The sequence below is a fragment of the Falco rusticolus genome, chromosome 4, assembly GCF_015220075.1.
Source record: "Falco rusticolus isolate bFalRus1 chromosome 4, bFalRus1.pri, whole genome shotgun sequence".
NCBI classification, from domain to species: domain Eukaryota; kingdom Metazoa; phylum Chordata; class Aves; order Falconiformes; family Falconidae; genus Falco; species Falco rusticolus.
Window position 1 is genome coordinate 17,210,705 of NC_051190.1, and position 11,247 is coordinate 17,221,951.

At 53.1% G+C, this 11,247-nt stretch overlaps 1 protein-coding gene across 2 annotated transcripts in view; it reads right to left on the reverse strand.

Annotated features, from left to right (window-relative positions):
• Nucleotides 1–8,871, reverse strand: part of LRIG1 (leucine rich repeats and immunoglobulin like domains 1) — a 94,340-nt gene extending 85,469 nt beyond the window's left edge. For both annotated transcript variants that reach the window (XM_037387327.1, XM_037387326.1), the window contains exon 1: nt 8,538–8,871. In XM_037387327.1, coding sequence (XP_037243224.1) covers nt 8,538–8,716 — 179 coding nt within the window. In that variant the 5' untranslated portion in view covers nt 8,717–8,871. The remainder of the gene's footprint in view (nt 1–8,537) is intronic.
• Between the last annotated feature and the right edge of the window lie 2,376 nt (nt 8,872–11,247).

Sequence of the window (11,247 nt, forward strand, 5' to 3'; positions counted from 1 at the left end):
CATGCTGTCCAGACTGCTAGAGGATATTTTTTAGGTCTGTGCTAAAGGAAGCCTTCTGGTGATTTTTCCACAGCTCTTGAACCTGGGTGGACCGCAGCTGACAGACACAGTAAAAAGCAAGCCAAGGCTGCTCAGGGCTGCTCCCCAGGCAGCGGCGGTGGAGAGCTAGCTCCAGCCTCCCCCCACACTACAGTGGAGGAAGGAGAGGCACCAGTGTTTGGACAACTGGAACACATTTAGGGGGTGATTTTTCACAGGGCCTCCAGCCAGGCTGTTTCCTACAACAGCCATTTTATTACCCATGATACAACCCACAGACCAGCAGCTCCCCCATCCATAAGGCCTCCACCACCCCACTCCTATGGGGACATCACCCACATCAAGCCCCACCGACGGAGCACCTATGCACCCGGGACACCGCCAGCAACACATCCCTAAAGGCAACCAGAAGACAACGCCCAGAAAACCTGCCATCTCCATCTGAATATCCCCCACCAAGCCCTGGGCACATCCTGTCCAACACCTTCACCCCAGCACCCATCTGTACTGGTGATCCAACAGCACTAGCCCAGCGCCGCTGCACACACCGCCAGCACTGGCTTGCTAGCCAGCCGTCACTTTTTAGAAGTATTTTTTAGATGATAGATAACAGAAAACTTGTGTTTATATTGGCACGCAGCAGGCTAAAACAGACTTTAAGTGCAGTTATAAAACAGCCCCGTCTACACCGGCTAGGCAAAACGTGTTTTGAACTTGCAGGGCAGTATTTGCAGAGAGGGTCACTAAGCAGCTGGTGTTGATGGCAAATTCTCCAGTGCAGGAATATTCACAGCACCACAAGACAACACAGTCCCATCCTGGCAGGTGCCCATCCCAAAAGCACAAGCTTTGGGCAACCAGGGAGAGACAGACACATCAGTGGTGACGATGGATCCATGTACCTATGTGTGGGGAGAGGGAACCAGCACAGCCCTGACTTGGCATTTTGCATCTCTCATTTCCTTCTTGCACCTGAAGGCTTGTCCTGCCTTTCTGCAGAGAGAAAAAAAACCTGCCAGCTGGAAGTGCCAGTCCAGGAAAAAAGCATCTTATTTCAAGATTTCACAGCCAAATTTCCACAGAACTGAAGGGGTGTGTTTTCTAATCTGAAAGGATTCATCTAAAAACCAGGTATCTTCAACAAAAGGGAAACATCTGCAATACACAGCCTGTATAGGACAGCAGGCTTTACAATAAATGTGTTTAAGACTGCACCTCTGCAGATTTCCAAAATTAATGACATTGCCCCAGGGGGTCCAAAAAAAGACATCAAAAGAAAATCCACAAATAAAAGTTGCTGCTCATAATGAGCAGCGATAGTAAGACTACTTACCTCTCTCCTTAAGAAAAAAAAAAAAAAAGACAAATTCTCTTGCACACAAAGCTTTAGACAGCTAATGCATTTTTAAGTGCAACTTGTACATGACACTGGAGTATACGTTTTATAAATCTGTAGCTCTGTGTGAAGCTGTTCAACTGTAAAGGGCCTCTGATATTTGCTCTGCTGGAACCCATGCAAAGCCACTGCAGCAAACTACGAAACTGCCATGACAAGTGCACATAACCAACCGCCTTGCCTGCACGTCCAGCATAGTTAACATTAATAAAAACCAGGGAGATGGCTACAGTTTGAGATCCATCCTTCAGTTCTTACTCCAACTACAAATGCAGCCATACAACAGTGAACCATGCTCCTGGAATTGGATGAGACATGTCTTCATGTCTTGAAAGGTGCCCCCAAAATAGCAAGGCCTGCTTCTAGACTTCTCCAAAATTACATGGTTGTGGCTTGAGAGACAACGTGCTGAAAGTGTAATGAAGGAGCGTAACATATTACATATGTTTTGGTCCTGCTTTGACGCTGGAAGGGGCTGGGGCTGAAGGACTTGGGTTGCATTGCAGGACTTGGTTAACTATTAATGGATGACTCACTACAATAATACTAGGTATTCTGTGTTGTGCACTAACACAACGGCATCCTGGGCCCCTACGCATGAAAGAAAAAAAACCCCTCATAGTACATCACTAAATAGCTAGACATACCGGGAAAGAGGGTTTATTTGCCCTTTGTTTCTTCCTACAGCCTCACGCTCTGCCCCTTGCTTCACATGCCCCTAAAAGCTAGCAAGGGACCTCAGAGGAGAGCTGCTAGTGGATGCCCAGCCTCCCAGGCTTGCATGAAACCACAACCCAGACCAAGGGGCTCTATTCACGGTTATTCACCAAAGCCACGATCTTGCCCTGAAAGAGTCCTGGTCCTGCAGGGCTGATGAACCCTGAGCCTGGATTTTCTACAGACAGCCCTTCCCAGCAGCATTAGCCTAAGTTATCTCTACTCCATTCATCCACATGACCCCATCCAGCCCCACACTGCAAAACAAGGGAGTCACACCAGGTGATTAGGTTAGCAGCACAAAATGATTACGTTAAAAGCTGATGAGCTGAGCTAACTCAATCCAAGGTGCCTCCAGGGGCAGACAACAAGATCAATTAAAAACCCTGCAGCCCTGAGAGTTGCTGGGTACAGCTGACATACAAGTCTGGGACAATCCACAAGTTCTCAGAGCTGGCTACTGAGGAATCAAAGCCATCATCCCATTTTGCAGCCACTCGGACTTCCAGATACAACTTTAACCCCTCTTCAGGGGACCAAAGCAACCAGGAACCAAAGGCAGGCACTGCCTGGGCATGGCCAGGGCCTCCTGGCACTCCGCAATCCCCAGCTGCCCTGCAGAGCCAGTGGGAGTTGCGCTTCTGTTCATGAGCCCAGGTGTACGCACAGAGTCAGGAAGGTGTTTCTCCAGCACCTGGGGCACTGCCTCAACACGAAGCCACCCTGAATCCTTCCAGCACGCTGCTGAAGCCACACACTGGGGAGCATCCTTCCAGCGCTCCAGGACTGCCCTCAAGCTGACTGAAGTGAAGTGCTTCTTTCTGCATCTGCCTAAATCCCCATCAAAGGCAAGACTCCAGCACCAGTTTCACTTTCAGCAGGGAAGTGAAATCTCACCCATGCTCAAGGAAGCATTTAAGTACCTGAAGTGCTTTGTTGAAGTGTCTGGGCTCCCAAACATATCTGTTTGCCACCTTTAGCCTTTTGATGCCAGCAAGCTGGGAAGGCAATCAACCTCACGTTTGCTCCTTCATCCCTCAAACTCCAAGGAGGAAGTCCTGCAAGGCTCAGCAACCCCAAACCTTACTTCCACAGAACTGTAAAGAAGTTTGCACGAGCAAAGAAAAAAAAATATTAAGCTGTATATAACACATCATAATGGTTGATTTTCCTAGAGAACAATTGATGGTGTGTTTGGTTTTTCGGCTGCCTACTGAGATGCTCGTTCCCCTGCCCTGGGAATTTTCCCTCTGCGGCTCCTCCTCCCCCAGCTCCCAGACCATCCATTCTCCCCTTTTCAAACTGCACCCATTGTAAATGGCACTGAATATTAACACAGCCCATTGAGCACTTGCTCCTTTTGTATGGGACCCCTGCGTTTCAAATTGCAGTCACTGTAGAGAGGAAAAGCCACGAAGTGATTAAATGCCATGAAGTTTCTCAAAAGGAGAGAGGAATATGCAGAGGAGGCTGAGGGGGTCCTAGAGCCTTTCACTTGAAGCTTCTGCAAGAGCCAGAAAAGCTTCTTGGTGGGGATTATTTTATCCCATTCAGGCTTCACCATGAATCTCACACGTACTTCTAATCCTAGTCTGACAGAGATAATTTCTGCCCCAGCTGTGGCTCAAATCAGGGATTAAGGAGAGAAGATCAGACAGCAGTTGCTAAGGGCTTGCTGTTAACTGCTGTTCTCCAGTAAGCACCAATAAATATCGCGGCATGCTGAGGGTGGTCAGCGAATCCACCGACACACGTTCACACAGGAAGGGTGGTTTTATTTGCAAGTGCGTGTATATTTATTTGTGCATAAGCAGCAGGCCTGGAGAGGCACAGCTTTGCAAGGAGAGACTGTTACCCCACCGGAGCCAAGCTCCAGAGCAGCAGCTGCAAGCCCACAGGGTGCAGAGCCATCCCGCAGCCGTGGGGCTGAAGACCTTCCCCGAGCAGGGCCACCGCTGAGGATGATGCTCCAGGAAGCACCGAGCAAGTGTGTCATTGCAAGCCAAGCAGGATTTCTTTTACAAGCACCACCAGTCCCAGGACTGTCCCGCTTGAGTGGGAAACCTTCCGTGGACCACCACCCAAGAGGGAGCTGCTGGCTCTGCAGAATTTCTTTGTGTTTCCATTCCCTTTTCCCAACAGGGGGGAGGGGGACCAGCCACCTGCACCAACCCACATCCCTCTCTCCTAAGCCATCCTTCCAAGCCCAGCGGCCCCCCGGGCAGCCGGCACACCGCGAGGGCTCCACAGCTGCACGGGGCCAAGCGCCACGAGCCCAGGGTGACGATTACTTAATCTTTGTTCCATTATTTCAGCAGGGCTGGAAGTAGGACATGCAGGCGAGAAACTGCCAACAGCACTCTCCCCCTCCCAGCACCGTCAGCAGGAGAGGCCCCCCCACTGCCTTCCCTGCATCCTCAGAGGAGCAGGAGTTACTCCGGAGCCCAGGAGCAACTCATGTCCATCTCCAACGAGCACCATGCATGGCGGCAGCAGCACAGCAAGTTTTCTGCAGAGCCCCACTCTGCTCTACCAAGCAAGCAAAGCCACTACCCTAACACGTGAGACCAGAGAAACAAGACCCAACACATTAAAAGTCCAGTTTAGCATGAAATTTAAGTTAATAGGTAATTTCGAGCACAAATGTTCAGTTTCATTGCTTTCAACAACATCTCTTTGTGTGCATGCACTTGAGCACAGCAAGAGGCTGCTCCTGACTCCTAGTTCAAACCCACTTCCAGGCCCCAAAACCATTGACAGGCACCCACAGGATTTTCCAAAGCATCCAGATGCTTTGCCCAGCTCTCCAGAGAGCAGCAGCACCGTGCAAACAGCCTCAAGGCAACTCACCCACCTAGCCAAACCCCAGAGCCTCCCTGGGACACCCTAAGCAGCTCTTAGCCCAGCTCTCCTGGGCACTCGAGGACACTGCCCTTTTCCAAGACATGCCAGGCAAACACTGATCCAGAGGCAGAAGGGCCTGTGCACAGACAACCAGTATCCCAAAAAAACTTCCCCTAGTTTTCTGGGTCAAAAACCACACATCTGTTTAAAATAAAAACTACCATTCCTCCAGACCATACCAGCAATGAATTAACTATCCAACTGCACTTCCACAGCCCCAAAGCCTTCTCACCATTAAAATCTGTACCCAAAATATACTGCTCTGTCACTAAGAAGGAAGAAAAAGCCCTCTCTCTCCTACACGATGCCTAGAAGAAATCTCTCTTGTACCACTCCTCAAGAATTAAGATGCACAGAAAGACAGAAGCAGAGGATGAAGGGGATGTACCGTATCACCAGCACCGCTGGCACCCCACGCCTGGCTTGTCATACTTAAGCTCGGCCCTGAAGTTTATGCCACGTATTACACTCTGATGTAAAAAACCAACCAGCTTCAGACTTCAACACCAAAAGACACGAAGCACGCCCAGCAGCTTCGAAGGGAGACACACTGCAAAGGAGTCCTGCACGGGAAGTGCTCAGCAGAATTCAGTTCTCCCGGCATTCCCCATGGACCAAGGGGGTTTCACAGCTGCGGAGCTGCAGCTCCTTTGAGGATGGGTATGGGTCATGCCAGAGTGTTGCAACATGCCCTACACAGCGCTGCTCAGCCAGCAAGTCCTGCCCATTTACATAAAACTGGCATGCAGCATTCAGCTGCCTGTTGCTTTTAAGGGAAAAAAAAAACCAATGCACATCTGTGCCATGCTGCATTAACCGTGAGTAACTGCAGTGCAACAGCCCTTCTGCATATCAGTTAGGCCTTCTGAAAGCTAGGGAGAAAAATTACAACTCTGAGCTCGACTACCAACAGAGAAATAACAATAGTTTCCAAAGATCCCAGTGCTTTTCCTCAGCACTGATAGTCCTGTTGACAAAATACACAGCGCAATTAAAGTCCCTTCCAGAACCCTCCCTAGTGTGCCGAGCCACATTTCCAACCCTACAAACAACAGCTTTATCTCCAACACACTGAAAACCCACTCCGAGCACTGCTTCAGCATTGTGGCACTCATCAGGAGTAAGAGATAAACTGCTAAGGAGGGAATTTTCAATAGCACTTTAACGAAGTTAAAGCACAGTCACCAGGAGTCACTGAGAACAGGACCTACCTCATCTTCAATTAGCGATCAAACCTGCCCAAGCTTATCATCCCGGGGAAGCAGACACCCTCGGTGGGAGATGTAGCGTGCCCAGAGGGATGCGCAGCTCTGACATCTCCCTTCTCATCCCAACTTACCCCGCACCCCCAGGCTGTGCTCCTTATTAAGGCTCCCAGGGCCACTCTAAACCCCCTTTGCCTTCTGTGGCTTTAAGAGGGCACATTAAAAAACACAGCAACAACAACAAAAAACCACAAACAAACAAACAAACAAAACCACACAAAACCCAACAAGCAATGGAGATAGCTGCACAGAGGTAACTTTTCGCCAGCACACGGTGCTTTTATAAAGAACATTAAGCAACTACTAAAAAAATGACTTGGCAACTGTCTGCACCAGAAATTAGCATTTATGATCCTATCAAGCATGAAAAACATGCTTCAGCTTTGTGGCCTTAAACTCAAATAAGCAATTTAAGTGATTTTTAGCAATTAGAAACAATACTGCCTTAAAAACAAAACTATCTGCAATAGCTTAAATGCCCGCTTTTTCTATTAGCTATGGAGAAGGAAAAATACTCTTAATTCTGCATTGTCAGATATGAAAGCCATCACAAATTTCCACTTTAATTCTTTGGTTAGCTCAGAATTTACAAAGTTACAAACCATATTCTGTCTAAGTGGTTAAAAGATCAACAACCCACAGGTCCATAGCAGGAGATTTATACCTACTATTACTTCACCAATAAAATTTAAACTGAACTCAAGACACTCAAAAATCTGTTCCATATGAAAAAAAGACACTCCTGGGTATTAGTGCTCCCGAAAAAACACAACAATAAATTTGTTCAGACAGGGCTATTAATGCATTTCTCTGCATGAGCAAATATACACTGTCCTATTTTAAGAGGTGCATGGGGATGCTGGAATTATGCTGAGAAAACTAAAAGCTTGCTCTGAAAGGTGTCCAGGGCCGGAGGAAGGACCCTTCACAGCACAGGGCGACAGGTGAACGGGATGAGTCAGGGTTTTAATGCAGAGGCCACACGTTCCTCTGGGTACGACACCTGCTAATTTCGTGTAAAACTAGGCACTTCTGAAGCCAAAACCGACTAATACCAGGAGAAGCTGACAAACCTCTAATAATTCTTCTTAATAAGGAGCTGGATGATCTCCAGCAACACTTCAGTGACCATTCTCTCTGCTGGCAGAGCTGAGGAGTATCTATTACAACCAGGGGTTTTATAGATTCAATAATCTATAAATCTATTCAAAGACCAGAAAAGCCCAGCAACAGAAGCGCTGGGACACTTTCCCCTTTCTGGACCCTTATGTCCCCAAGGTTAGCTAACAGCTGAGGACACTTATTTTATAAGTCTGGGAGCACATACGTGCATATTCCCAGTCCTCCAGCACTGCCAAACGACTGGAGCTGTCAAAGCCGAGCTGGCTTTCCCTCGGGACCTCCTGGCTTCACATATCCCAAGGTTTATTTCAGACCCGACCAGGCCAGCGCAGCGGTGACAGCAGCAGAGCAGAACCCGGCCATCCCACCGTCCTGCGCTCGGCCACGGACCCGAACACTCTAAAACACCTTTCGGGGAGGGGGGGGGGGGGGGTGGGGAAACCCCAACCACAGGGCTGTACCAGCAGCCAGGTGCTGGGCTATACGTTCAGCTGCCACCCAGGCCATATGATACACCGCGGGTTAATAACTGCCACAGCCGGACAAGCACCGAGGGATCGGCAGCCAGCCACGCCGCCTTTACTGGCAAACACCTGGGGTAGGGAGTTTATTTTTAAACGACCCAGCAGCACCGCAAGAGCCTGCGAGCGTCCCGGGGGCTGTCACACCGTACCAGCTGGCAGCTCCGAACGCCGGGGGGAGCGGTGACAAAAAGCAGCGGTGGGGATCGGGACGGCGGGATAGAGGGACATCCTAATAAGGATTCGGGAGCCCAAGCTGGCCAGTATCTCCAGCGGATCCCATCACCGGAGACCAAACCCGCTGCCGGCTCCTCGTCCCCCGAGACAAGTCAACCCAGCGCGGGAGCCCCGGCCCCCCCGCCCGGCCTGGGAGCGGCGAACGCCCCGCATCACGGCTCAGCTTCACGCCGCGCAGCCCAGCGCCTACCCGGCGACAGAGCTCGCTTCTCTTGGAAAATAACCCCGACTTCTGCGGGTTTGCTCCTTTAGAGGGGCGTTCTTGTTTCACAAGCCGCCCCGGTGCGGCGCTGCCCACACCCCCCCGGCCCCGTCATGCCCCAGCCCGGTACTCACACGTGCCGCGGCCAGCGGGGCAGGTCCCGGGGCACGGCGGGCAGCGCCAGCCCGCCGCAGCTCAGCGCCTCCCCGCCGCAGGCACAGCCGGCGGGGCAGCCGGCGGCGGCCGAGCCCAGCAGCCCCAGCAGCAGCAGCGCCGCCGCCCCGCCGCCGCCCGCCCGTGACGGCACCGCCATTTTGTATCCGGCACCGGGGAAGGTCCGAGGCGGGAGGAGGCGGCAGGAGCGGCCCCGGCGCGCAGCGCAGCGGTAACGCCGCGGGCCCCGCAAGCGCTCAGCGCTGCTCCGCCGCCCGCAGCATCGCCTCGGCCGCCGGCCGCACGGCGCTCAGGGCACCGGCATCCACCGGCGGGCGGGCGGGCACCACCGGGCGAGTCGGCTCCGCGTCCCCGCCGAGGGGAAACGCCTCCTCCTTCGCGCCGCACGGCCCCGGCCCGGCGGCCGCTGGAGCTCCCCCTCCTCGGTGCGCCGCCGCAGGGCTGAGAGCCGCCCAGAGCCGCCGCGACCGCCGCTGCCGCCCCGCCGCCACCCGCCCGGCCCCAGCGCCGCTCGCCGCGGACCCACGTTGGCGACACCGCAACATGTAGCCGCGCCGCCCCCCGCGCGCCCGCCCATTGGCTGGCGGGGGCCCTCCGGCGGGCCCGCGCGCGCCGCCATTGGCCAGCAGCCGCCCCCCCGCACCCCCTCCCAGCACGGCGCCGCGGCGCCCCATTGATGCCGGCGGCCTGTCAATCAGGGCCGCCGGGGCCCGCCCCCCTTTCCCACTCCAGGTGTGAACGCGGGCGGCCCCGCCCCCCCGCGCTGCCCCGCTTAAAGGGGCCGCGCCCGCCGCGGGGCAGCGGCTTCAGACAGATCTGCCTCCCGTAGGTGCGGACGATCTGCTGCAAAACCAGGGGCTGGGCGCTCCCCTGCACCCCGACGCGCCTTCCTCCGGGTGCTATGAAGCCGCTGCGGGGCCGCGCTCCCGAGGGACGCGCGTGTCCTGCCACCGGCCCACTGCAGGAGCGGGTTAATACCTGCACGTGTTTCAGACCAAACCCAGGAGGTGGGATCCGCTTGCAAAACGTACCCCTATTTCTGAAAACCCAGCACTCACCAGATGCAAGGGAGCACACAGTCTAAAGCGGGTCGAAGCATGACTCATTAGATAGCTGCAGCAGCAGCCTCACGGGCAAAATTCATCTTAGGGTGTCAATACGCTCTAAAGACTGAATTTAGAGGCTGCTCCTGAGCTCAGGGGAGAGCATCCAGCTGGCTTTGGTCAGGTCTGGATGTGGCCCATGCAGCACTTAGGGATGAAGCCCTTCATGGGCTCAGCGCACCCAGCACCAGCCGAGCCAGATGCCAGGAGTTGCGTGGGAAGCTGGAGGTGCAATATTTTAGGGAGAGAAACACACACCACAGCCCAGCTCTGCTGCCGCTGCCTTTGGTTAGATTCCACCCTGCTGCTGCAGGTTCCTCCCTGGCGCAGGGATGGAGCCCTATCTCCTTTATGTAATGAGACGGGGCATTGCACTGCAGGGTGCTTTAATCACACCGCGCATCTTCCAAGAGTCACGTATCAATTCATATAAAACAGCACATGCAAGGGGAACTGCATGGAGGTTTGCTCAGAGCGGCACCCAGGCTACACAAACATGCCATCCCCTGAAAGGCAGCAAACCCGGATCGGTGTCATCTCAAGAACAGAGCGGGTCAGCTGAAGCAGAAACCTGGTGCGACATCGGATTTGCTGGCAAGCCCAAGCGAACAAGTTGGGCTTGGACCACAGGCTGTAAAAGCCCCATGTCCAAGCCTGAAGCATCTCCACCCTACATGGGACGCAGAGCCCGGGCAGCCCTGAGCCCCGCAAGGAGCCCGCAGCCGGGTCTGCCCTCCATGCCCACACGTGGGAGCCCGCAGCACCGAGAAGCGCCATGCTGAAGCATCACCATCAATTGACAGAAGAGGGGTGGAGATGACAGACCAGCCTTCAGAGTGATGAAGAGTTGGGGCTTTTTAAGTCTGGCCTTCTGCATTCTGTCTGTGGACCAAAGACCTTGCAAGACCCTGCTCCACCACAGCATCACGGTGGTGAAATGTAGCTTTGATGATGTGGGGGAAAGAGTGAGAGGAGACACGTTTTTGGAAGCCATCACTCTGGATGAGGACTTCCTCTTCTCCTGCCTCTTCTCCTTCTTTTCCTCTGGATTTCTCACAGGTTCATCAATGGAGCAATTAATTTCATCTGACATAACGCACAGGGATCTTCTAAGTTCCCCAGCCAGCTGCCACAGGCAGCTATCAAGTCTTCTGCTGGACCTGAAAGTGATGTGGGGGGGCCGTAGAGCAGCCCCCACGCCTCCCGGCTACTTCAGCTTCTGGCATCAGCACGTGCAACGTGCACTGCTGAAAAGTTATACGTACAAAAATCATACATGAAAGAAATCAGAAAAAGGGAAAGAAGTGTGGAAAACCTGAGGGAGGAAGATTTAGGTTTGGAAGATGGCGTGATCTGAAATCTACAAACTGGGTTTATTGACGGGACAAGATCTTGCTGCAGGGTGAAGGGTTTCTGATTTCAGCATCCCCACCCGAAAGCTCGACCATACACCACAAGAAGCAGTGTTAGCTATTACTGGCATAGCATTTCCCTCTTCTCTATTTACTCTTGACAGTCCACCTGCATGACTGTTTGGCCTTCAGGACAGCTTTGAACGTATCAGATT